Source organism: Saccopteryx bilineata, chromosome 4 (genome assembly GCF_036850765.1).
Source record: "Saccopteryx bilineata isolate mSacBil1 chromosome 4, mSacBil1_pri_phased_curated, whole genome shotgun sequence".
NCBI lineage: Eukaryota > Metazoa > Chordata > Mammalia > Chiroptera > Emballonuridae > Saccopteryx > Saccopteryx bilineata.
The window spans coordinates 291,661,881-291,688,141 of NC_089493.1; the positions used below are offsets into that span (position 1 = coordinate 291,661,881).

The window sequence follows — 26,261 nt, forward strand, 5'->3', positions numbered from 1 at the left end:
AGGTGTCAATTCCCTTTTGAGACTTTTTGTATCCTTCTAAGTGTACCATCTCTACCCCCCATCTTTTTGGCATTTAAGCATATCTGCAATTACATGTCTACCAAGTATTGGTCATATCTGCAGCATTTCATAAACTGAGCTTGTTTTGTACCCTGTGTCCTTTTTTTCCTACTTTATCTGATTTTCAACATTGTATGGAATCTATAGTCTATTTGTCCAAAATCTCCAATTAATTGAATTTTACCTAATTAAATTTTTATATTTAAATACAATTAAACATTTAAGACCCTCAAAAGGATACCGAAATACTCAAAAGGGGGTTGATAATAGGCTACGTTTTGGGGGCATTTATTTTGTGCCAGGCATTGTACCAAGCTCTCCGGATGCGTTGTTTTTAACCCTCTCAAGGACCCTGTGAGACAACAATTATTCCCATTTTCAGATAAGGATACTGACTTCCTAGGAAGCCACAATAGTGGCCAGACTGCGCTGTAAATGCAAACACTACAAAGCCTACTGCACCGCCTTCTGTCTAGTGGTGGACGTGTTATGTTCCCGTAGGCACGAGACCCCAAAGCTCAGAGGAGACCACAACACTGATTTTGGTTCCACAGGCTGTGCCTCAGAAGCCAGGGTAGACCTGCTCCGATGCCACGGGCCCAGACCTTAAGGTACTCAAGTTTGGCTAGGACACTGGGATCTATGAGCTCCCCCTTTGCCGGCAGGTTGATGATAACGCCCTGAATTTAAACCACTCCAATAATATCCCATTCCAATATGGGATATTATGCCCACACATCTGGCAAAAATAAAAACCAAACAGCCACTTTGACCTCCATGCCAGAGCAGTCACACCAGAGCACCGGCTAGGCTGTGAGTAGAGGATCTCTGTCCCCAGCAAAGCCTTGGCTTTCTGGGGCTGTCCTTGCCGAGTGAGAGTGGAAAAGTGTGTGGTGAATCCAGAACATTCTGGAGGCTTCAGAGATGACAATGCTCATGATGAGTCTCCCCGCAAACTGAAGTAATTAATGAGTCGTGGAAGAGGAGCTTTGAGGCAAGTTTTAAAGGGACAGAATGGGGTAGGGCAGGAGGGGCCTACAGCAGCGCCGAGAAGGTCGGGATCATCCTCCAGACGTCAAGTTGCTGGGCAGAGCTCTCTGGAAAAGAAGGAGAGCCTCTGACTCCAGATGCAGGGCTGTGCGTTTTTATCCTTCCATTCCTCATCTACCCACCCAGCTGCTCTCCCCCACACATCTAACTATCCATCTACTCTGTCATTCCCCACCCATCCTTCCCCTCATCACCTGTCTGCACATCCATCGACCCCTTCTTCGTCCACCCACCCATTCATCCCCCTGGTCACTGCCCCCTCCCCCCACCCCCACCCCACAACCCCATTTAAGCTTCTTGACAGCAGGGACTCTGTCTGGCTCACTTCTCTTCTCCAGGTCCCAGAGGTAAGGGCCCTCTCTCCAGGCATTGTGTCCAAGGCTCCCATCGGACACGTGGGGGAAGGGGAAGGAACTGGAACAAGGCTAACTATTATGGAGATAGCAAATTAGCTATTTGGGCCCAGGGCTTTTTTGCTACTTCAGCTGCTTCTAACACCAAAGCCCAACTGGGAGAGATCAAATGTCTCAAAGGCACTACAGTCAAGTCAGTTCCTTGAGGACAACAGTGGCTTGCTGTCAGCTCTATTTGCCTCTGTCTTGGCCACAAACAGCAGAAGTAGCAGCCTCTGTCAGAGCCATGACTACCCATCCCCATGGCCTATAGGACCTGACTCAGACAATAAACATTTGTTGACTACCAAGTGCCTTTCCGCCTTCTTCGTGAGCCCTTCTCTCCTCCTCTGCCAACCTTTTGAAAGGAGAGTTTCTCCAGGCTTCTGTTCTCAGTGCCCTCTTCTTTCTCACTCTGTACCCCACCTCCACCCTGCCCAGGGCAACTGCACAGTCTTCAAGTGCCACCTCCCTCCTAGACCAGATCTCTGTCACCAGCGTCAGACTGCTACAATGACTTTGAAGCCCCATTTCCAACTGTCTACAGGGTACGTCCACCTGGAGTTTCTATGGGCACCTCAACCACAATCTGTGGGAGGGTGCCTTCCATGCTGTAAGGAGAATGAGAATACTGGCAAAGTGAGAGGGGGCAAACCAGGGGAGCAGACTGGGCAGTGCGCCCAGAGAGAGGACGGGGTGTGGGCGGACAGAGACCATGGAGGGCCCTGGGAGCCATCGAGGGACTTGGGCATTTACTCTGAAACGGGGAGCTATTGTACAGTTTTGAGCAGAAGTACATCATCATCAGACATACATTACCCAAATCAGAAACCTGGCAGTCATCTGATTCCTACATTTTACCCCCTACCACTTCTAGTCAATTATCAAACTCAATCTTCTTGGTCTTTTTTTTTTTTTTTTTTTTAAGTGAGAGGAGGGCAGATAGAGTGACAGACTCTCACGTGCACCCTTACTGGGATCCACCCAGTAACCCCTGCCTATGGCTGATGCTCAAATCAATTGAACTATTTTTAATGCCTGAGGCTGACTCTCAGACCAACAGAGCCACTGGCTGTGGGAGGGGAAGAGAGAGAGAAGGGGGAGAGGGAGGGGGAGAGAAGCAGATGGTTGCTTGCTTCTCTTGTGTGCCCTGACTGGGAATCGAACCCAGAATGTCCATACATTGGGCTGATGCTCTACCCATTGATCCAACAGGCCAGGGCAGTTTTTTTCTTCTTTTTAAATTACAGTAGACATTTGATACTATTTTATATTTGTTTCAAGTGTACAGTCTAGTGATTAGACAGTTAATTTACAAAGTGATCCCCCTGATAAGTTTAAGTACTCACCTGACACCATACATACTTATCCCAATTTTATTGACTATATTCTCTATGCTGTACATACTTTATTTACATCCTCATGACTATTTTTTAAATTTTTGATTGATTGATTTTAGAGAGTAAGGAAGGGGGAGAGAGAGAGAGTAAGAGAGAGAAACATCAATTTGCTGTTTCACACATTCATGCACTCATTGGTTGCTTATTATATGTGCCCTGACAGGGGATCAAACCTGTAACCTTGGAATATCAGAGCGATGCTCTAACCAACTGAGCTACCCAGCCAGGGCCCTTGTGATTGTCTTGTAACTACCAATTTGTCCTTTTTTTTTAAAATTTATTTATTTATTTATTTTTTTACAGAGACAGAGAGTGAGTCAAAGAGAGGGATAGACAGGGTCAGACAGACAGTAACAGAGAGAGATGAGAAGCATCAATCATTAGTTTTTCATTGCACATTGCAACACCTTAGTTGTTCATTGATTGCTTTCTCACATGTGCCTTGACCGCAGGCTTTCAGCAGGCTGAGCAACCCCTTGCTGGAGCCAGCGACCTTGGGTCCAAGCTGGTGAGCCTCGCTCAAACCAGATGAGCCCGCACTCAAGCTGGCGACCTCGGGGTCTCGAACCTGGGTCCTTCCGCATCCCAGTCCGACGCTCTATCCACTGCGCCACCACCAGGTCAGGCCCAATTTGTACTTTAAAAAAAAAAAATTTTTGGCCCTGGCCGGTTGGCTCAGTGGTAGAGCGTCGGCCTGGTGTGCAGGAGTCCCGGGTTTGATTCCCAGCCAGGGCACACAGGAGAGGCGCCCATCTGCTTCTCCACCCCTCCCCCTTTCCTTCCTCTCTGTCTCTCTCTTCCCCTCCCGCAGCCGAGGCTCCATTGGAGCAAAAGATGGCCCCGGCGCTGGGGATGGCTCTATGGCCTCTGCCTCAGGCGCTAGAATGGCTCTGGTGGCAACAGAGCGACACCCCCCCCCCTGTGTGGGCGTGCTGGGTGGATCCTGGTCGACGCATGCGGGAGTCTGTCTGACTGCCTCCCCGTTTCCGGCTTCAGAAAAATACAAAAAAAATTTTTTTTTTAATGTTTATTTTATCGATTTGAGAGAGAGAGGAAAAGAGAGAGAGACAGGATGACAGGAACATTGATCTGTTCCTGTATGTGCCTGACCGAGGACTGAACAGACAACCTCTGTGCTTCAGGATGATGCTCTAGCCAACCGAGCTATCCGGTCAGGGCCAATTTGTACTATCTTTTTTTTTTTTTAGAATTTTTTTCTTATTTATTTATTTTTTTTTTTACAGAGACAGAGAGTGAGTCAAAGAGAGGGATAGACAGGAATGGAGAGAGATGAGAAGCATCAATCATTAGTTTTTCATTGCATGTTGCAACACCTTAGTTGTTCATTGATTGCTTTCTCATATGTGCCCCAACCACGGGCCTTCAGCAGACCGAGTAACCCCTTGCTGGAGCCAGTGACCTTGGGTTCAAGCTGGTGAGCTTTTGCTCAAACCAGATGAGCCCGCGCTCAAGCTGGCGACCTCGGGGTCTCGAACCTGGGTCCTCTGCATCCCAGTCCGATGCTCTATCCACTGTGCCACCGCCTGGTCAGGCCAATTTGTACTTTTGTACTTCTTAATCCCCTCACCTTTTTCTCTTCTTTTTTTAGCGAGGGGAGGGAATACAGAGAGACAGACTCCTGCATGTGCCCCACTGGGATCCACCCAGCAAGCCCTCTACCCAGTGATACTCTGCCCATCTGGGGCCGTGGCTTGTTACCTGGCAACCAAGCCTTTTTTAGCGCCTGAGGCAAGGCTCCACAGAGCCACTCTCAGCACCGAGGACCAACTTGCTGGGACCAATCAACCCATGGCTGTGGGAGAGGAAGACAGAAAGAAGGTGGACAGAGAGAGATGGAGAAGCAGATGGTCACTTCTCCTGTGTGCCCTGATCGGGAATCGAACCTGGGACATCCACATGCTGGGCCGACTGGCTAGGGCATCCCTTCCCCTTTCTCACCCAGCCCCTAATCACCCTCCCCTCCGGCAACCATCAGTTTGTTCTCTGCGTCTGAGTCTGTTTCTGTTTTGTTTGTTCATTCACTTTGTCCTTTATTACACATATAAGTGAAACCATACAATATTTGTCTTTGTTTGACTTATTTTACTTAGCATAATACCCTCTAGTTTCCTTCATGTTGAAGCAAATGGTAAGATTTAATTCTTTTTTATGGCCAAGTAACATTCCATTGCATAGAAGTACCAGCTCTTCGTCCAGTCATCTATTGGTGGGCACTGAGGCTGTTTCCTTATCTCGGCTATTGTAAATAATGCTGCAATGAATACAGGGCTGCATGTGTCTGGGGTTTTTTTAACTCCACAATCACAGTGGGAGATTTTTTAAAAATTCATTTTAGAGACGAGAGAGAGTGAGAAAGAGAGAGAAATGGGGGAGGAGCAGGAAGCATCAACTCCTATATGTGTCTTGACCTGACAAGTGCAGGGTTTTGAACCAGCGACCTCAGCGTTCCAGTTTGACACTTTATCCGCTGCGCCACCACCGGTCAGGCCACTGCATGTGTCTTCTTGAATTAGTGTTTTTTATTTCTTTGTATAAATACCCAGAAGTGGGATTGATGGGTCATAGGTAGTTCTAGTTTTCATTTTTTTAGGAACCTCCATACTGTTTTTCATCGTGGCTGCACCACTCTGCATTCTCACCAACAATGCACAAGATTCCCTTGTTTGTTAAATTTGCTCATGATAGCCACTCTGCCAGGTGTGAGAGGATATCTCACAATGGTTTTAATCTGCAGTTCTGATGGATAGTGACCTTGAACATCTTTTCATAAGTCTATTGGCTATCAGTCCATCCTATTTGGGTCCTCTGCTCATTTTTTTTATTGGATTGTAGGATTTTTTTAGTGTTAACTTGTATGAATTTTTTATAGATTTTAGATATTAACCCTTATCGATGTATCACTGGTGAGTATCTTCTCCTATTAGGTAGGTTTCTCTTTTCATTTTGTTGATAGTTTCCTTTGCTGGGCAAAAAACTTTTTCATCTGATGTAGTCCCATTTGTTTATTTCCCCTGCCTGAGGAGATATATCCTCCCCCAAAAAAAAATAATACTAAGAGCAATGTCAAAGAGTCTGCTGCCTGCCTGCCCTGTGCTGGCTCAGTGGGGGAAGCGTCGGCCTGGAACACTGAGGTCACCAGTTCAAGGCCCGAGTTGCCAGGTCAGGACACAAAGAGAAGCAAGTACTATGAGTTGATGCTTCCCACTCCTCCCCACCCTTTCTCTCTCACTCTTTCCTTTCTCTAAAATCAATAAATAAAATCTTTAAAAAAAAGTTTGCTATTTGTTTTCTTTTAGAATTTTTATGGTTTCAGATCTCAATATTTAAGTTTTTAGTCCATTTTGAGTTTATTCTTGTATACGGTGTAAGAAAGTGGGCTAGTATCTGGCCCTGGCCAGTTGGCTCAATGGATAGAGTGTTGGCCCAGCATGTGTTCGTCCTGGATTCAATCCTCAGTCACAGCACATCAGGAGCAACCATCTGCTTCTATTCCCTTCCCTCTCCCCCTTTCTTCTTCCCTTCTCAAAGCCAGTGGCTCAATTGGTTCGTGTGTCGAACTCAGGTGCTGAGTATTGTTGAGTTGATTCGAGTATTGGCCCCAGATGGGAGTTGCTAGGTGGATCTGATCAGGGTGCATGTGAGACCCTGTCTCTCTATCTCCCCTCCTCTCACTTAAAAAAAAAACACAAAGTGGTCTAGTTTCATTTTTTTTTTTTTTGCATGTATTTGTCCACTTTTTCTAACACCATTTATATATTTACTCTTAAAGACAGACTGACAGAAGGCCCTGGCCGGTTGGCTCAGCGGTAGAGCATCGGCCTGGCGTGCGGGGGGACCCGGGTTCGATTCCTGGCCAGGGCACATAGGAGAAGCGCCCATTTGCTTCTTCACCCCCACCCCCTCCTTCCTCTCTGTCTCTCTCTTCCCCTCCCGCAGCCAAGGCTCCATTGGAGCAAAGATGGCCCAGGTGCTGGGGATGGCTCCTTGGCCTCTGCCCCAGGCGCTGGAGTGGCTCTGGTTGCGGCAGAGCGACGCCCCGGAGGGGCAGAGCATCGCCCCCTGGTGGGCAGAGCGTCGCCCCTGGTGGGTGTGCCGGGTGGATCCCGGTCGGGCGCATGCGGGAGTCTGTCTGACTGTCTCTCCCCGTTTCCAGCTTCAGAAAAAAAAAAAAAAAAAGTTGCTGTTTGCCTGACCAGGTGGTGGCGCAGTGGATAGAGCGTCGGACTGGGATGCGGAAGGACCCAGGTTCGAGACCCCGAGGTCGCCAGCTTGAGCGCGGGCTCATCTGGCTTGAGCAAAGAGCTCACCAGCTTGGACCCAAGGTCGCTGGCTCCAGCAGGGGGTTACTCGGTCTGCTGAAGGCCCACGGTCAAGGCACATGTGAGAAAGCAATCAATGAACAACTAAGAAGTCGCAACGCGCACAACGAGAAACTGATGATTGATGCTTCTCATCTCTCTCCGTTCCTGTCTGTCTGTCCCTGTCTATCTCTGCCTCTGTAAAAAAAAAAAAAAAAAAAAAAAAAAAAAAAAAGACAGACTGACAGAAAGGGAGAGAGATGAAAAGCATCAACTCATAGTTGTTCACTGATTGTCTTCTTATATGTGCCTAGACAGGGGTCTCCAGCCAAGCCATTGACGCTTTGCTCAAGCCGGTGACCTCAGGCTCCAGCCAGCAACCTTTGGGCTCAAACCATGACCAGGGGGCTCCAGCTGGGCGAGTGACCCCTTGCTCAAGCCAGCAATCTTGAGGCTTCGAACTGGGGTCTTCAGCATTGCGGGCCAATGCCCTATCCACTGCACCACCACCTGGTCATGTTCCAACACCATTTATTGAAGAGACTCTCTTTGCGCCATTGTATATTCTTGCCTCTTTTATCCAACAGTAATTTACCAAATAGGCATGGATTTATTTCTGGGCTCTCTATTCAGTTTCACTGATCCATGTGTCTGTTTTATGCCAGTACCATAATGATTTGATTACAATCGCCTGTAGTATAATTTGAAATTAGATAGCATGATATCTCCAACTTTGTTTTTTCTTTATGTGTGTGTGTGTGTGTGTGTGTGTGTGTGTGTGTGTATGTGTGACAGGGACAGAGAGAGACAGAGAGAGGGACAGATAGGGACAGACAGAAAGGGAGAAAGATGAGAAGCGTCAATTTTTGTTGCGGCACCTTAGTTGTTCATTGATTGCTTTCTCATATGTGCCTTGACCAGGGGGCTACAGCAGACCGAGTGACCCCTTGCTCAAGCCAGCGACCTTGGGCTCAAGCTAGTGAGCCTTTCTCAAAGCAGATGAGCCTGTGCTCAAGCCTGCGACCTCAGGGTTTCAAATCTGGGTCCTCCACGTCCCAGTCTGACACTCTGTCCACTGCACTACCTCCTGGCCAGGCCAATTTTGTTCTTTCTTAAAGATTGCTGTGGCTGTTCAGGGTCTTTTCTGTTTCCATATACATTTTAGGATTATCTATTCTAGTTCTGCGAAAAATGCTATTAGTATTTTGATAGGAATTGCATTGCATCTATACATTGCTTTGGGTTGGTCTTTATTTCTTATATCTGCCCTTGCTCTCATCTTTACTATTACATAAAAATTCAGGACCTAATCATCTCTAGCTTAGTCTCTTAGAAGAATTTCTTTTTTATTTTATTTATTTTTTTGACAGAGACAGAGAAAGTCAGAGAGAGGGACAGACAGGGACAGACAAGAAGGGAGAGGGATGAGAAGCATCAATTCTTCATGGCAGCACCTTTGTTACTAGTTGATTGCTTTCTCATATGAGCCTTGATGGGGGGGGCTCAGGCAGAGACAGTGACCCCTTGCTCAAGCCAGTGACCTTGGGCTCAAGTCAGTGACTTGGGTTTCAAGCCAGTGACCTTTGGGCTCAAGCCAGCGACCATGGGATCATGTCTATGATCCCACACTCAAGCTGGTGAGCCTGCACTCAAGCTGGTGACCTTGGAGTTTCAAACCTTGGTTCTCTGTGTCCCAGTCTAACACTCTATCCACTGTGCCACTGCCTGGTTAGGCTCTTGGAATAATTTCTAACTGGCCTCCCTGCCTCTGGTCTCTCCCCTTTCCAGTTCACTCTCCTCACTGACCACCAGAATGATCAATCTAAAATTCCAACCTCTCTTGCCCAAAACTTTTCAATGAGCCCTTGACTAAAACAACATCTATGGTCTGACCTGTGGTGTTGCAGTGAATAGAGCACTGGCCTGGAAGGCTGAGGTCGCCAGTTCGAAACCCCAGACTTGCCCGGTCAAGGCACATATGAGAAGCAACTACTAGTTGATGTTTCACACTCCTCCCTTACCTCTTTCTCTCTCTTCTCTCTAAAATCGATAAATAAAACTTTTTTTAAAAAGAAAGAAAGCAAAAGAAAACATCTATGAGTCTTAATAAAGTTTCTTGATTAGTCCCTGGCTACCTTGCCTGCATACTCCAGCACTTAAACTGCCCGGTCCCCTCCTCCCTGCCTAGGGACACAGACACGTACACTCACACTCTACTGAGACTCCCCTCTGTGCCGTTGCTCACACACGCCAGCCACTTGCAATACCCCTACTAACCTGTTTTATTTCCTGGAAAATTCTTTCTGTAGGTGTCACCTCCTCCAGGAAGCCCATGATTATTTTTGTTTCTGTCCTAGTTGAGGCTGGGGTAAGTGCTCTTCTTGCTGTTTCCATTCTGTTATGGGCACTTGCTCATATAGTATGGTAATTGGCCATATACTTGACTGGCCCCCCACTAAAATGTTAACTCTACAGGAGCAAACATGGTGTCATTCCTTTCTGTGTCCCAAGTTCCTAAAGCAGGGACTGCCGTATGCAAACTCTAAGTGTTTAGTTGATACTGAATGACCTTGTCATCCAGGAACCCTGTACATACCTTGTCACGAGGAAATGGCAGGATGTGTGCCTTGGTGTGGGTACAGTGTCCGTCAGAGCTGGAGATAGCAGAGAGAAAGGAGGGGGGTGAGAACTCTGAATCAAGGATCAGAGCAGAACAGAGTAGGACGACACGGTTTAAAATCCCCCAGCTGCCTGACCAGGCAGTGGCGCAGTGGATAGAGCATGGCTGATCTGGTTTGAGCAAGGCTCACCAGCTTGAGCCCAAGGTCTCTGGCTCGAGCAAGGGGTCACTTGGTCTGCTGTGCCCCCCACCCTCGGTCAAGGCACATATGAGAAATCCATCAATGGACAATTAAGGAACCGCAATGAAGAATTGATGTTTCTAATCTCTCCCTTCCTGTCTGTCTGTCCCTATCTGTCCCTCTCGCTGACTCTGTCTCTGCCACAAAAAAAAAAAAAAAAAAAAAAAATCCCCTACTGCGTTGGGATCTTGTCAGACCCTCACTCGCTCCCCTTACAGCCTCCTCCTCTTTCTCCCAGGACAAAGAGCATCGCCCTTGAAGCCACACTCACCAGGTGTCAGTGCCTTGGGTCTTGGTGAAGAACACTGGAAGGAGAGGCCTCAGTCAGAGAAATGACAACCCCCTAGTTACCTAGCCAGGGTGAGACATGGCTGGGGAGGAAGGGGCTGAGGTGACTCCTCGCCTGCAGTGAGGAGTGGGCACTGGGTTAGGGGGTCAGGCTGGTCTGGCTGTGAGATGGGGAGATGGGCACAGACTGCTGGAGAAGTCAGCTGTGATTGGGAGTCAGGAACTGGGACGAGAGGTATGGGAGACTCTGGACACAGTGGTCCTGACGTGGGGAATCACCGTGTTTGGATATCTGAGTCCCTTGGTCTTGTGTCTGTTTTCCCTTGGTAGGCACAGGGTTCATGTGGTAGCCAGCAATAAGCAAGGCCTCATTGGTGAGTTCCGTGCTGATCCGGGTCAGGAATTCCTCGGAACGAGATAATGAAGCCTTTATAAAAAAAAATATTGGTTGATTAATTTGGACAGAGAGAGAAAGAGGAGGGAGGGAGAGAGAGAGAAACATCAATTTGTTGTTCCACTTATTTATACATTCATTGGTTGATCCTTGTATGTGTCCTGACCAGGGATCAAGCACGCAACCTTGGCACACCAAGACTACACTCTAAAGGGTTCACTGGCTTGGCTGGAGCCTCCTGGTCAAGGCACATATGAGAAACAATCAATGAACAACTAAGGTGCCGCAACTATGAGTTGATGCTTCTCATCTCTCTCCCTTCATGTCTGCCTGTCCCTGTTTGTACCTTCATCTCTCTCTCTCTTTCTTGCCAAAAAACCCCCCAAAACAAACCATGCTCTAGGCCCTAGCTAGGTGGTTCAGTAAATAAAGCATCATTCCAGTTCACCAAGGTCATGGGTTAGATCCCAGGTCAGGACTCCTATGAGAAGTAATCAATGAGTGCACAACTAGATGGAACAACTAAGTGGAACAATGTGTTGATGCTTTTTCTCTCTTAATCAATGTAAAAATTAAAAAAAAAAAAAAAAAAGACCATGAGCCTGACCAGGCGGTGGCGCAGTGGATGGAGAGTTGGACTGGGATGCAAAGGACCCAGGTTCAAGACCCCAAGGTTGCCAGCTTGAGCGTGGGCTCATCTGGTTTGAGCAAAGCTCATCAGCTTGGACCCAAGGTCGCTGGTTCAAGCAAGGGGTTACTCGGTCTGCTGTAACCCCATGGTCAAGGCACATCTGAGAAAGCAATCAATGAACAACTAAGGTGTCACAACAAAAAACGTATGATTGATGATTCTCATCTCTCTTCGTTCCTGTCTGTCCCTATCTGTCGCTCTCTCTCTGATTCTCTCTCTGTCTCTGTAAAACAAACAAAACCCAAAAACCCATGATCTAACCCAGTGGTCCCCAACCCCCGGGCCGTGGACTGGTACCAGTCCATGGGCCATTTGGTACCGGTCCACAGAGAAAGAATAAATAACTTACATTATTTCTATTTATTTATATTTAAGTCTGAACGATGTTTTATTTTTAAAAAATAACCAGATTCCCTCTGTTACATCCGCCTAAGACTCACTCTTGATGCTTGTCTCGGTCACGCGATACATTTATCTGTCCCACCCTAAAGGCCGGTCCATGAAAATATTTTCTGACATTAAACCGTTCCGTGGCCCAAAAAAGGTTGGGGATCACTGATCTAACCAACTGAACTACCCCGTCAGGGCAATGAAGCCTTCTGATAAAGGGAAAAGTCAGAAGGCCTCAGCCTGGGCATTCGTACTGGGAGTACTGGATCTGGGGGCTCTGGGCCTAAGGAGTCTGGTATTTAAAGGGCTGGGCCTTGATATTTGGCCTAGAAGGACCTGTATGTGGGGGACAGTCTTTGGGGGCCTAGTTCTGGAAGCTATGGGCTAGTCTCATGGAGGGTGATCTCAGTGCCCTCAGCCTCGGAAGTCTCTACTTCAGTTCACCCCTCCTCTAGAACTCCCTTCGCATGCTCACCAAAGCTCCACTCAAAGATGTTGCAGCTTGGCACAGACGGCTGCCCTTTTTCTCCTTACTCCTGGTAGAAGTGGATGCCATCGCCCTGGGAGCAGTTGGAGCCTTTTAGGTTGAGAAATCAACCCACTTCCCCCAAACCCTCCCCAACACCATTCCCCAGGCCGAGATTTAAAAGAGAGGCCTTTAAATAAACCATGGTGTGTGTGTGTGTGTGTGTGTGTGTGTGTGTGTGTCTTCCTAAAGTGAGTGGGGTGAGAAGTTTAGCCCAGGGTCCTCCCATCCAGAGCCCCGTCCCAAGGAGGCAGCCGACTTCCCGCTCCCAACCTGGCAGGTGGGTTGAAATCTTGAGCTACTCGGCAGGAGGGGAGATGAGGAGGTCTGAGGAGCCCCTATTACGGGTCACGGGGGACAGGGAGCTGGGGAGGAAGGGAGGAAAGAAAGGGAACCCGGGACAGCGCCGCTACCCGACGCTGTAAAACCCTAGGTGTTTGCGGAGGTTCCACAGTCCCGTTGCCAGGAGACGGGGATTCTAGAACCCGAGGCCTGCAGAGGAGTGGGGGGAGCCTTTCCCCAGCAAGTCGCACTCGATCCTCCGGCTTTTCCTCCACCCACCTCCAGGTCCCAGCTTGGGGGTGGTGACCCCAGCGCCCCAGGCTGGAGGAACTTGGGGAGATCATTTAGGGTGGACCTAATTCTCCTACCACTAGGGGCACGCAAGTAGCAGCCTCGCCCTAGGCCGCCCTTCAGCCTCTCTATCCGTCATCTCGTAGCGGAGCCTGCGAGAGCCAATGAGGCCGGAGAGGGAGGAGGGCGGGGAAGAAAACAATGTGGACTGTACTAAATAACTTTGCCTTTGGGGGATGCAAAGACTCAGGAGGGCGGAATCTTTTCTCCTCATCTTTGTCCTCAAGAACTCACACCCTCCTCAGAAAGGGAAATGGAGATACTTATTTAGGCCTCCTACTCTTTGGACCTCTTCTTTTCCGTTCCTTCCTTTGCTCGGAGTCGCTGCTTCTCTACCCCGCCCCTGCTTCTCCCTCTGTACTTTGGTACGAGCCGATGGAAAGGGGCGGAGGGAAGAAAAGGAAAAGGAAGCGGGCCGTCTTAAAGGGGCCGCAGCCATTTCCTTAAAGCGTCTTTTCCTTTTCTCCAATTTTGGAAGTACCAGCGCAGAAGAGTAGGTTCTCGGAAGCCGAGCACAACTGGAGCAGCAGGGACCGCAGCTGAAGGCTGCAGCCGCCTGCGAGGCGGACGGAGACGAGGGGCTTCCTATAGAAAGGGCGGGGTGTGCGCGCCCCCGGCGCCCAGCCACATCGGGGGCGGCCCATGCTCCTGCCGGCGGCGAGCTTTACCATCTGGGGCCAGGCCGGGGCGGCGGGGTCTGGCGCGCAGTGGACGCGGTCGATGCGCCGGGCTGGAAGGTGAAGCCGCACGGCGGGGCTGAGACAGAGCTGGCACTTCCGGATCGGGCCCAGGACGGCCAGGGGGCCACCGCGATGCCAAGCGAAAATATCTTCCTGTTTGTGCCTAACCTCATTGGTGAGTGCTGCCCGCGGCCCCGGACCGAACGGGAGGGAGAGGGGCCTTGGGCAGGCTCCCTGATCCCGCCCTGTCTGTCTCCCCCGTCCCATCCCATCCCAAGGTTATGCCCGGATTGTCTTCGCCATCATTTCTTTCTACTTCATGCCCTGCTGCCCCCTCACGGCCTCCTCGTTCTACCTGCTCAGCGGACTTCTGGACGCTTTCGATGGACACGCTGCTCGAATCCTTAACCAAGGTGACAGACGACTCCTCCCAGACAACCTGGAGGCACAGCAACCCCCTGAACCCTTTTCCTGCCTCCTCAGTACCTAAGGGTTCTCCTCTCTGTTAAATCAGAACTGAGTGGCCTGGTGTTGTAGCAGAAGGGGTTTAAGCCAGCTGCTGAGAACTCACTGGTAGGGAGGGGTGTGTAGCAGCAAGACTGGGCCTGGCCGTGGCAGTGCCCGAGGTCGCTGACTTGGTATCCATCCGCTCAGCAGGTGTTTACTGGGTGTCTGCTCTGTGCCCCGCGCAGCAGCCCCTTGTCCGGAAGGCCTGTTTAGAAAGAGGATGGAGAGGGAAGCCAGATGGCCTCTGGAGGGTTGAATCGGTTCTCTAGACCCACTTCCAAGACTTCCAGGACTTCCAAGACTCTGTCTTGAGATCTGGATCCTTGGTTCTGGGATTGATGAGTTAGTTGTACACTAGCTTTCTCACCCCCTCGTCCCCTCTCCATTCGCATCCCCTTGCCGCCTCCCTCGTTTCATGTCATGGTAACCTTTGCTCACTGACCTCACACCCCATAGAGAGCAGCCTGTTTTCCTCCCCAGGCAGTGGACATTTTCCGTCTTCTTTTGGACTTTGCATAAGAGGGATACACCACCTATGGCCCTTGTTGTAGATCCTCTTCCCAACTAATAGCCTCCATTTTTTAGGGACGCGGTTTGGGGCCATGCTGGACATGCTGACAGACCGCTGCTCCACCATGTGTCTGCTGGTTAACTTGGCCCTGCTGTACCCTCGTGCCACCCTTCTCTTCCAGCTCAGCATGAGCTTGGATGTGGCCAGCCACTGGCTGCACCTCCACAGGTCTGCGACTCGGGGTGTTGGCCAGCTGAAGAAGACACTGCAGTGGGGAGGGGTGAGACAACAAGGAAGGGCGTTGGGGTGGCTTCCGGTCTGGAGAGGTTTCCTTTTTAGCTTGCCTTGGTGAAGGACCATGGGCAATCCTCTCTGAGTCCGTTTCAGCCTTGTTTACAGTCGGATTAACCAATCCCTAAAACTCTTCTGACTGGATATTCGAGGATTCCAAATAGATAACAGCTCTTGGGAAGGGACATGGGTTTTTGAATGTGGACTTGGAATCCTGACTCTCTCCAGCTGGGTAATTGTGTGGCTTTGGGCAGGACAGTGGTCTTCAGCTGGGCTCCAGTTCTCGCTCTGTACAACAGAGGCAGTCCCGGTGCCTTCCTCGTGGGGGTTGCTGTGAGGATTAGATGGGTGTCCATGCTCATGAACACTCATGGATTCCCCTACTTTCTCCCAAAGTTCTGTGGTCCGAGGCAGTGAAAGTCACAAGATGATCGACCTGTCTGGAAACCCAGTGCTTCGCATCTACTATACCTCCAGAGTGAGCATCCCCGCTTTATTTACCCAGCTTGTGCCCAGTCCTGTGCTGGGCCCTGGTCCCAGGTTAGGAGAGGGTGCAAGCACAGAGGAGGGACCACCACCCAGGGGAGGCGAGACCTATAAGCTGAGGTATGGAGGAGGGTAGGGTTAGTGGAGAGGGCCTGTGTGAATTTCTCCAGGCAGCAATGTTGGTTTTTCTTTTGTTTTTTAATTAATTTTTTTTTCTTACAGAGACAGAGAGAGAGTCAGAGTAAGGGATAGGACAGGGACAGATAGACAGGAACGGAGAGATGAGAAGCATCAATCATTAGTTTTTTGTTGTGCATTGCAAATCCTTAGTTGTTCATTGATTGCTTTCTCATATGTGCCTTGACCGCGGGCCTTCAGCAGACTGAGTAGCCCCTTGCTTGAGCCAGCGACCTTGGGTCCAAGCTGGTGAATTTTTGCTCAAACCAGATGAGCCTGCACTCAAGCTGGCGACCTCGGAATCTCGAACCTGGGTCTTCCGCATCCCAGTTTGATGCTCTATCCACTGCGCCACCGCCTGGTCAGGCTGTTTTTTAATTTTTTTAGTGACAAAAAAAAAGCATCGATTTGTTGGTTTACTTGTTTATGCATTCACTGATTGATTCTTGTGTGTGCCCTGACCCGGGATCAAACTCGCAACCTGATGTATCGGGACAGTGCTCTAACCGACTGAGCATCCAGCCAGGGCAGCGTGTGTTTTTGTTGTTGTTGATTTTCTTTAAAGACCTTATTTACTGATTTAGACAGAGATGAGAGAGAGAGAGAGAGAGAGAGAGAAAGGGGGGAGGAGCAGGAAGCATCAACTCCCATATGTGCCTTGACCAGGCAAGCCCAGGGTTTCAAACTGGCGACCTCAGCGTTCCAGGTTGACACTATCCACTGCGCCACCACAGGTCAGGCCACAGCAGGTGGTTTTAAGTGAGGTTGTTCTTCACTCCCCCTCTCCCCCACTCAACTGTCCACTTATTCCCCAGGACAGTTCCAGCTCCCCGTCCTCAGGGTTTTGGCCCCTGTCCCTGTGTGGCAGGGGGGGAGGGGTGCATGCTGCCCCAGCCTCTTCTTTAAGCAGCCTTTTTGCTACTTTTACAGCCTGCTCTGTTTACCCTGTGTGCTGGAAACGAGCTCTTCTACTGCCTCCTCTACCTGTTCAGTTTCTCCGAGGGGCCTCTAGGTAGGAGATCCGGCCGGCTGGGGGATGGGAAGGGTTCCAGCCCGCCCACCCGCGGAGATGACGGCCAAAGACCCCTGGGCCCCGCTCCCCTGCGGCCTGTTCTCTCAGTACTGCCCTTGCTCCCTCCCCACAGTTGGCTCTGTGGGTCTTTTCCGAATGGGACTGTGGATCACCGCCCCTATCGCCTTGCTCAAGTCCCTCATCAGTGTCGTCCACCTGATCACAGCCGCCCGCAACATGGCTGCCCTGGATGCGGCAGACCGTGCCAAGAAGAAGTGACCCTGGAACTTCCAGCCTCTGGCTGCGCACCTGCCCTGGGAGCGTCACTGTGCCATGTGGCTCCCGTTTTCCTCCTAGGGGCTCCAGGCTCGTCTTCCTAGTGTGCCGTCCAACCTGCTGGGAAGCGGGTTCGCCTCTTTAGCGATGTCATGTTCTCTGTAACCCTGAAGGCGGGTCCCACCCCTGGACTCCAGATCAGGAAGGATGCTCAGGGGCCGCCGCCCACACAGGGCGCTGCTTCTGGGCGCCACGAGGCTTATCTGAACACTGGGCATTTTCAAACCTGCTGGCTGAGCCCTGGGGTCTGGCTGGGCCTGAGACTGCAGGGACACTGTCGTCAGGGAGACGGGGTGAGGGCTTGGTTTCCCGAAAGGCAGAGAATCAGAGCTCGGCCCTGGCCAGAGGAAGCGTGCAGGTCCGGTGGCGAGGAGACGGGGTGCAGTCTGGGTCCTGCCCTCTGGAGTGCCCTCTGTGCAGTCTGTCCTGGCTCTGACAGCCTCGATACCAGGTGGGGTTTCACTGTCCTGGACTTGCTTTCCTTTGAAATACTCTAGGACCGGCGCCTGGGTTGAGGGGAGCTTAGGGAAAAAGGAACAGCCGTCTGGCTCCTTTCCCTCAGCTGTTGACTGGCTAGCTCCTTCCTGTCATTCCACAGACACTCAGAGAGGCCCGCCCTGCCGCCCACGGTCATGCCGCGTCCTCTTGCCCACCTGCTGTGTTTCCTTACAGTGCATTGTCACTAGCTGTCCACATCTATTTGTGTACATGATGTTTTCCACCCCCACTAGAATGTAAACTCCATGAGGGCACTGACTTCTCTTGTTTCTTCTCTGGCCCTACAATGAAGAGTAACCTTGGCCTGGCGTATTGTAGCTGCTTAATAAATATTCTCAAGTAGGTCAGTTGGTTTCTCAGTGCAGTCCTTAGACTACCTGTTGGATATTTTTGAAAATTCAGCTTTTAGGACCCTAGACCAGAGTTGGAATCTGTAGGGGTGGGCCCAGAATTTTAATAAACTCCAGGTAATTAATCCTTGCTGAGAAGGTTGAGAATCACTGTTCCTTAAACATTTGTTGGATACCTCCAAGGTGGTGGACATTGTTCTGGGCCTCTGTCCCTAACAGCTACCCCTGCCCTCCGAGCTTTCTCTGCTGTCTGCGACTGGCTTTCTTTTTAAAACTATGTTGAACCTGCCAGATGCCAGAGCCTTGTTGAGAGTTGTTTGCAGATGTTATTTTATTTATTTATTTAAAATTTCCCATTGATTCGGGGGCAGGGCAGAGAGAAGCGTCAGCTCAGTGTTCCACGTCATTGTCCCATTTAGTCGTGCACTCCTTGTTTGCTCTGGACAGGTGCCCCGCCCGGGAGTTGGTCTCGCGACCTCAGTGTGCTGGAACGGTGCTCTATCCACTGAGCCACCTGGCCAGGGCCCGTTTCATTCTTATGGCTTAGCGAAGAGGCCCTCTTGTCCAGGACATGCAGCTGTGTGTTTTGAGCCTCACCTGTGCTAAGCCCAGGGCCCGTGGGAACAGGCCACCGCCTCCCAGGTGGCCCTCGCAGAGGTCGTGGGCCAGCAGGGAGAGTCGATGATGCAGTGAGGGCAGTGTTTGTTGTGGGGTGGGAGTAGGAAATGCTGTAGCACTTCAGGTGCTGCTGTAGGATGTGGGCATCTTAGGGAGCTGGTCGGGCCCGGAGCTGGAAGAGTTAATACGGGAGAGGACTGGTTTTCATCTGAGGGAGTGGGAGACCGGGGAGGCCAGAGAGCAAGCTTCAGAAAGGAGCCTGATCAGATGGTGGTGCTGGGATGCGCTGGGGATTGGGGCGTGGGAACTGCTGAGAGCTGGGGGAAGCATCAGGCAGTCTCAGGAGCCCAGTGGGGGTGTTTGGAGTACCCTGAGGGCCACATGGAGCCTTTGAGGAGTCCCCAAGTAATAGGCAGAATATTCACAGGGTAAAAGAAATGAATTGCAGAACTACAAAAAAATGATGACATCAACTACCACCTTGAGCTCTCCGCCCCTGACGCGACCACTGTTACTCAGTGCATATGTGTGTTTATCTAAATTCTTCACACTAGCACGTATATCTTTCCATTTTCTAAAATTCATTTTGTATTTGCTGTTCTGCTAAGGAGCTTTTTGCTTGTATTATCCCATTTCACCTGACACACTGTACGGTGGGCTAAACAATACAACAAGCCTTGCCCATTTTCCAAGAAGGAAAGAGGTCCTGAGAAGGAGGCCAACCGGGCTGGCTTGGCTCCAGAGCCTGCACGCTTAACATTTACCATACCCAGCAGTCCATGTCAGTGGTGGACTTTTTTTTTTTTTTTTTTTTTTTTTGCGGGAGAGAGGGAGACAGGTAGGGAGAGAGATAAGCATCAGTTTGTAGTTGCATCACTTTAGTTGTTCATTAATTGCTTCTCATAAATGCCTTGACTTGTGGGGGGCTCCTATTGAGCCAGTGACCCCTTGCTCAAGCCAACAACCCTGGGATCATGTTGATGATCCCGTGCTCAAACTAATGACTCCAAGTGGTGGTCTTAATGGTGGCATATAATTCTATTATTTGTTCAACCGGCTTCTGCCATCGTGAACAATGCTGCAGGAAGTCACCAAGCCTCTTGGGGACAATGTGGGATGAACGCTGAGTGGCAGAGCCACATGCTTGCTGAGGATAGTGACTCGCAAGCTGAGCCGCCCTCCAGCTCCGCAGGCGTTCCTGTACCTGGCCTGCTCCCTGTCAAGGTGTGAGAAGACTCATCCTGCCTGAGTCAACTCCTCCGGACACGAGTCCTCGAAGCACCTCACTCACACCCTATGTCCCTGAGTGGCTCCTGGCTCTTGGGCCCTAACTACTTATAGTGATAGCTATGTAAATCCAGCTACCTGATCTGAAATAGAAGAGGGAGAGTTGGGTAGGAGTGTGAGCATCTTCCACACAAGTAGACTGTGCACCCGAGGCCTGAGGGGCTGGCACTGGAGAGAGCTTGCTGCCTTTGGCCCCGTGTTCAGTTGTGGAACTGAACCCAGGAGGAACCCACAGAGGACAAGCCTATGCTTGCAGCCCAGGCTCAGGTGGCCTTGGGACTGCCTGGAGGGGGGGGGGGTCTAGGCTGAATTGGAGTCACTGTATTTGATCTGGGGAGTGGAGTGGGGTCACATAATATATCCCTATGGTTTGAATATTTATGTGCCTACAAAATTCATACGTTGAATCCTAATGCCCAATGCGATGGTGTTTGGATGTGGGGCCTTTAGGAGGTGATTAAGTCAGAAGCCCTCAGGAATGGGATGAGTGCCCCTTAGAAAAGAGGCCTGAGAGCTTTCTCACCATGCGAGGAGGACACAGCAATAAGGTGCTGACTATAAAAAGGAAGAGGGACCCCACTAGAACTTGACCGTGCTGATGCCTTGATCTTGAAACTCAGCCTCCAGAACTGGGAGAAATACATTCCCGTTGCTTACAACATCCAGCCTATGATATTTTGTTATAGCAGTTGGGATGGCTTAAGATATGTGAGTAATAACTTCCTGGAATTCCACTACATGCTTTCAGACTGAGTAAGCACCATGCAAGACATTTCACTGGCTCACTCACGCCATGGGCTCCGCCTCAGAGGGGTCATGGGAGGACCACCATGAATCCACTGTTGCCACAGGTGGTCTTGAGTCTCCTGGGTCTCATACTTTGATCAAATAAAGGTACCCTAACTGCTGTAACAAACCTCAAGCTGTATAGTGGCTCAACCATAATAGTTTATTTTTAACTTATTTTAAGCCCGACTGTGAAGTGGCTCTCCTGACATGGAGATTTGGGGACTCGCTCTTCTTATGGTTCCACCATTTTCAACAGATGACTTATTTTATTTATTGATTTTTAGAGAGAGAGAGGAAAGGAGGGAGAGAGAGAGAGAAACACTGATTTGTTGGTTCATTTATTTATGCGTTCACTGGTTGATTCTTGGATGTGCCCTGATCTGGGGATCGAACCCACAACCTTGGCGTATCGTGATGATGCTCTAACCAACTGAGCCAGGTCAACAAGCAATTCTTAGAGCATTCTGCTTGCTTGCATCGTGCAGGCAGAGGAGGTGCACTGGGGGTTGCACAGCACTGGTTTGCTGGGGAAGGCAGAGGATGGGCACACACTGTTCTGCTCGTGTTCCACCAGCAACAACTCAGTCATATGGCCGCCTCTGTGTGCAAGGGCGGCTAGGAAATAGCGAGGTGAATTGTGGCCTAGAAAGAAGAGAAACTAGATTTGGTAAACAACAACTTCTCATGCTGAATGTGATTTTGCTCTTTAAAGACGGATTTTTTCTTTTGCAAAGGATCCTTAAACAAATTCATTACTTTATCTGGTATTCAATCAAGAAAGACCAATTGCGCCAATGCCGGAGAAAAACAGACTGTTGAACATCAGAGACCACACTGTCCTGTGTTTCCTGGGCAATTTAAGGGACCATCAAGGATAAATTTGGTACCAGGGGACTGACTAAGAACCTGGCTCCAGTGTGAGTTGTACCTCCACTGTTTTCCATCAAGGCCTGTTTTCCTATCACTGAAATAGACCTTGTCTCCCTCACCATACAAGTTGTACTGAGCCCACCTTCCTGCCTACAGTTTAAAGAGCAGCTTCTTCTCTTACAGGATTTCACAACTTTTTGAGGTGCATGGGCTAGTCAGGATAAGCTAGATTATGCTGTGGTCACAACCTTCTCCCTCAAATCTCAGCTATGTAATATAGCAACTATTGATTTCTTGTTCCTGCTGCATGTTTGTCGTGGGCGAGCTGTGTCTCTGCTCCACTCCATCTTTCTCTCCGGGACCCAGGCCGATAGAGCAGCCTCTCTATGGAACCTTACTGGTCACCCTGGAAAAAAAGCAAAAGAGAGAATGGTGATGTCACTTCCCCTAGACTTTCATTGGCCAGAGCAAGTCATATGGACAAGCCTGATGGCCAGTAGAGAGTCATGTGGAGACATGAAGTCATGGATGGAAATGAGCCCAGACCTCAGGGTAAGGCCTGAGATGGAGAAACGGATTTTGAAGTCAGTGACATAGAGGTGATATAAATCCATGAGACGGGCCAGGAATGTAGCCGAGTCAGAGAATGGGATCCAGTGTGACTCATGGTTTAGAATGAACAGAGGAAATGGAGCTGGCCAAGGACACTGAGGGGCAGCAAGGCAGATGGAAAGAAAAATGGCTCTGTCAGCCCTGACCGGTTGGCTCAGTGGTAGAGCATCGGCCTGGTGTGCAGGAGTCCCGGGTTCGATTCCCAGCCAGGGCACACAGGAGAAGCGCCCATCTGCTTCTCCAACCTTCCCCGCTCCTTCCTCTCTGTCTCTCTCTTCCCCTCCCACAGCCAAGGCTCCATTGGAGCAAAGTTGGCCCGGGCACTGAGGATGGCTCCATGGCCTCTGCCCCCGGTGCTAGAATGGCTCTGGTTGCAACAGAGCAACGCCCCAGAGGGGCAGAGCATCGCCCCCTGGTGGGCATGCCGGGTGGATCCTGGTCAGGTGCATGCGGGAGTCTGTCTCTCTGCCTCCTTGCTTCTAACTTCAGAAAAATAAAAATTTTAAAAACAAAAAACAAACAAAAAAAACTAACAAAAAAAAATGGCTCTGTTATGGGAACCCAGTGTGGAAGAGGGGTGGACACCGTGCCCCAGGGCAGGAGAGGTGGAACAAGGAGAACCTAACTACTGCGTCTAGTGACAGGGACGTGGTTGGTGATTATCTGAGCAGTTTCCGTGAAGTGTGGGGTGGAGACCAAAACTATTTGGAGTGGCTTGAAGAGAGAATGAGAGGTGAGGAAAGGAAACAGATGTGGCTGTGAAGGGAAAAGAGAGGAGGGGTGACCGCAGGACGGGATGTGGGACTAGGGGAGAGTTTACCTGTTGGTTCTCTGTAGGGGACAGTGGAACGTGTTTGTATGCTGGTGACAGTGACCCAAGAGGAGCAATTGGCAGTGCAGGAGAGAAGGGTGATGGGCGGACGGATGCAGGAGTGGACTCAGGACTGAGATGAGTGGGACCTAGAGCCGGGAACAGGCCGGAGAACAGAGTCCGGATGGATGCTGGGTGTTCATTAGATTTGCTGGGGAGGGGCAGGCTTTCCTGCCCGATTTACGTCTGTTTTCTCAAAGAGGTGAAAGTAGGCAAGGGTGTGGCGAGTTGAGAAAAGAAGAGGTGTGGAGAGTTGTTCTGAAGAGGGGATCTAGCACAGGTTAGAGGGGTGTGGTCAGAGAGCTCTAGTTTTCCCTGAAATTTGTTGCCATGAGTTGAAAATAGGACCAGTCAGCATCGGGGGTGTTCCTCCTCCAGCTACACTCAGCAGGTCCGGGCAGGGTGGGGCTTCTCCCGCCAGGAACTGTTACTGAATGCAGGTCCTGCTGCCGGTATCCATGACACAGGTGCTGGTGAAAAGGAAAGACGTTTACTCAAGAGCCGGCAGCCTGAGACGATGGGGGGACTCCTGTCCTCAAACACCCATCTTCACAGCCCAGACGCCTTGGCCCGTTTATACAGGGGGTCGGGGGAATTGGGGAGGGGGAGAACAACTAGGGGGAGGGCACACATGCAGTTTCTTTTGAGAAAGAGACTTTCTTATTTTCGTGGTTGGCTGGACTTCGTGGTCCTCTTGGCCTTGGAACTGGGATGAAGCTAGCAAGTCACTCAAAGTGGAGTTACTGTTCTGAAACTGACGTCTCCACGTTCCTGTAGTCCGGTTGTCTTCTTGGCCTCGTCTGAGAGTTGAAGCTGTAAGCCTCAGTGTGGTGGCAGTGAGGGCGAGGGCGGGGGTTCATTCTCCTCACGCGAACGTTAGCTCTTGATATCGGTCAGCGGATGGCTGGGATTCATCACCATTGTTTACTTACTTCAGAAGGGAATAGCCGTCCAACTGTAACTACAGCTCAGCCAGCATAGGGTTGATTGTACTATACTTTCTGGTTTGTTACAGAATACGTAACTTTGATTACTAAATTGGTAATATTAAATCATTCATAGTTACAGTTAGAGTAACAATCTGGGTTTAATTTTTTTTTTTTTTTTTTTTTGTATTTTTCTGAAGCTGGAAACGGGGAGAGACAGTCAGACAGACTCCCGCATGCGCCCGACCGGGATCCACCCGGCACGCCCACCAGGGGCAAAGCTCTGCCCACTAGGGGGTGATGCTCTGCCCCTCCGGGGCATCGCTCTGCCACCACCACAGCCATTCTAGCGCCTGGGGCAGAGGCCAAGGAGCCATCCCCAGCGCCCGGGCCATCTTTGCTCCAATGGAGCCTTGGCTGCGGGAGGGGAAGAGAGAGACAGAGAGGAAGGAGGGGGGGTGGAGAAGCAAATGGGCGTCTCTCCTATGTGCCCTGGCCGGGAATCAAACCCGGGTCCCCCGCACGCCAGGCCGACATTCTACCGCTGAGCCAACCGGCCAGGGCCTACAGAAATTCTTTTATAAGCTCATTTTATTAGTTTATTCCTATTTTAATTCTATTCTGTGGCTGCTCAGACTCATATGAAGGGAGACGTGAGGGAGTTAAAGGAGATTCGGGGTGAGTGCGTTATACACGAGCAAGGTCGAGGTCACGGAGGCCTTGACCTGGAGGACTGGTGTTGGCAGGTCAGGGTGGAGCCACAGGAGCTGAGGTTTCAGCGGTGAGGATGGCCATGGGAGCTGGTGGCTGAGACCAGAAGGGATGTCCCCACCACGGCCTTGCCTGCTGTCACTCAGCCCCAGAGGCCCTTGGCAATAAACAGAGCTAACATCACACCGTGTGCCAGGTGCCAGATGAAGAACTTCATTAATTACCCCTTTTCAGGGAAGGTGGGAGCTTGGAGCAGGTGGAGGTTGACTCACGCGGCGGGGCCAGAGCCCTGAGCCAGCACCCGGTGCTGCGGGCTGGACAGCTCTGGCCTCGGCAAGCTCAGACTTGCGGGCGGCCGCGATCCACACAAATGCAACCCAGCCTGGAGGAAGACAGGGCTCATGGGCTCAGGCTGCAGTGGGGGGAAAGGAATAAAGACCAGGAAAGCTGGGACCCTGCTCAGGAGGGGAATGGTGGGCCCGTTTTGCAAACAGGAAGCCATCAGAGAGGCTGAGTGGCCCCTCTCACCGCAGAGCCAGTACACCCAAGCTCTCTGTCCACGGGGTCTCTTTGCTCCCTCAGTAGAGACCCGGCAGGCCTGGCGGCTACAGCTCCACCCAGGCTGAAGGGATGGGTTGCCTGCCACTCCCTCGTGCACGCCCAGACTGATGCACCTGACTCTTCCCCCGGATAGGGCCTCCTCGCTAGCTGTGGGGGAGAGTGGGGAGAAGGTACCCCTCCCTTGGTGCTCTAGAAGAACCCGCAGTAGCAGCCCAGGGGGAAACTCCAGTTCCTACTGCCCCTGGGCAGGGTCCTCCTCCCCACCTGGCATCCCCGTTGCAGAGGGACAGGTGCACCAGGTGCAAGGTGCGACCAGCAGGTGGCGCCAGCGGGAGCAGGAGCCTCCCACGTGCTGAGGGGGCGGGGAGATGGGATGGACACACGGGAAGACAGAGTTGGACCCCAGCCCCCCTGACCAGGCTGGGGTCCGGTGTTGGAGGAAAGCCAAAGCCCCGAGGGGCTTTCTGTTTCCGTCCTGAGGAAGTGAAGGTGGAGACCAAGCACTCCTGACTGAAAGCAGTCGCCCCAGGGAAGGCCCAAGGACGTCGTGGTGTGTGGCCCTGCTGGAGCTTTCTGCGGGTCAGGACTCAAACAGCAGATGGTGTGGTGTTATGTCTCAGAAAGGGCAAGAAAAATCTAATCAGTTTTGCAAAACTAAGCAATAAAATTGTACACTGTATTCTGCTTGTTAGTTTCTTATGCAAGATGACATATTTCTGCTAAATAAATCGGACAGCTGCTCTTGCCAAGGCACCTCAGTCCTGGAGAGATTGGGGTCCTCAGCCTGCAGTGTTGTTGCTGCCTCATTCCTTTGTGGGCTCCTCTTCATGAGACCCTGAACATTGACAACAGTCCTGGAGGAACCGGCTGTGAGTGTCGCCAGCGCCAGGACCATGCAGAGGGGCTCTCACGAGTGGCATCGTTCCCCACACCTGGCATTTAAAGAAAGCCGACTACCACAAGAACAGCCTCTAGCAAACGGGTAAGACATGGGGCCATGTCTACCAGTGTGACTTAGGTTAGCCTTCTCCCTTCTGGTTTCCTCTCCACATTACAAATGGGTGGTCTCTAGTAACTATCTCAAGATTTCCGGAGTATTCTCCACTCCTCCCCCGATTCCCATCCCCATTAAGCTCCTGTATGACACACAGACTCGAGGCAACA

At 50.8% G+C, this 26,261-nt stretch overlaps 2 protein-coding genes across 7 annotated transcripts; one reads left to right on the plus strand and one right to left on the minus strand.

The window, feature by feature from the left end:
* Positions 1-233: 233 nt before the first annotated feature.
* LOC136334848 (putative protein T-ENOL) lies at positions 234-14,749 on the minus strand. 6 transcript variants are annotated; one of them, XM_066275626.1, is made up of 7 exons: positions 14,559-14,749; positions 14,256-14,396; positions 12,321-12,405; positions 10,650-10,797; positions 10,354-10,387; positions 9,818-9,875; positions 234-1,157 (listed from the first exon to the last, which is right to left on the minus strand). In XM_066275626.1, exons 1-7 carry the CDS (start codon positions 14,606-14,608, stop codon positions 1,122-1,124), a joined length of 552 nt encoding a protein of 183 aa, XP_066131723.1. In that variant the 5' UTR covers positions 14,609-14,749; the 3' UTR covers positions 234-1,121. The 6 variants fall into 6 exon arrangements, 5 of the variants coding, with proteins under 5 accessions (XP_066131723.1, XP_066131726.1, XP_066131724.1 ...); XM_066275629.1 differs by lacking the exons at positions 14,256-14,396; positions 14,559-14,749 and adding an exon at positions 13,022-13,118; XM_066275627.1 differs by lacking the exons at positions 14,256-14,396; positions 14,559-14,749 and adding an exon at positions 12,933-13,097.
* Positions 13,399-17,845, plus strand: CDIPT (CDP-diacylglycerol--inositol 3-phosphatidyltransferase). The gene is made up of 6 exons (XM_066275625.1): positions 13,399-13,859; positions 13,963-14,097; positions 14,777-14,930; positions 15,390-15,471; positions 16,587-16,668; positions 16,802-17,845. The coding sequence occupies exons 1-6, from the start codon at positions 13,817-13,819 to the stop codon at positions 16,945-16,947; spliced, it is 642 nt and encodes a 213-aa protein (XP_066131722.1). The 5' UTR covers positions 13,399-13,816; the 3' UTR covers positions 16,948-17,845.
* Positions 17,846-26,261: the final 8,416 nt, after the last annotated feature.

What these genes read in the sequence shown, in the direction of transcription:
- CDIPT (XM_066275625.1), top strand. Translation starts at nt 13,817, where the DNA reads ATGCCAAGCGAAAATATCTTCCTGTTTGTGCCTAACCTCATTG. An exon ending in GCATCTACTATACCTCCAGA is followed by an intron (nt 15,472 to 16,586) that starts GTGAGCATCCCC and finishes CTACTTTTACAG; the next exon opens with CCTGCTCTGTTTACCCTGTG. An exon ending in TTTCTCCGAGGGGCCTCTAG is followed by an intron (nt 16,669 to 16,801) that starts GTAGGAGATCCG and finishes CCCTCCCCACAG; the next exon opens with TTGGCTCTGTGGGTCTTTTC.
- LOC136334848 (XM_066275626.1), bottom strand. Translation starts at nt 14,608, where the DNA reads ATGAAACGAGGGAGGCGGCAAGGGGATGCGAATGGAGAGGGGACGAGG. An exon ending in ACCCAAGGCACTGACACCTG is followed by an intron (nt 9,876 to 10,353) that starts GTGAGTGTGGCT and finishes TGCTATCTCCAG; the next exon opens with CTCTGACGGACACTGTACCC. An exon ending in TGCCATTTCCTCGTGACAAG is followed by an intron (nt 1,158 to 9,817) that starts GTATGTACAGGG and finishes CTTCTTTTCCAG; the next exon opens with AGAGCTCTGCCCAGCAACTT.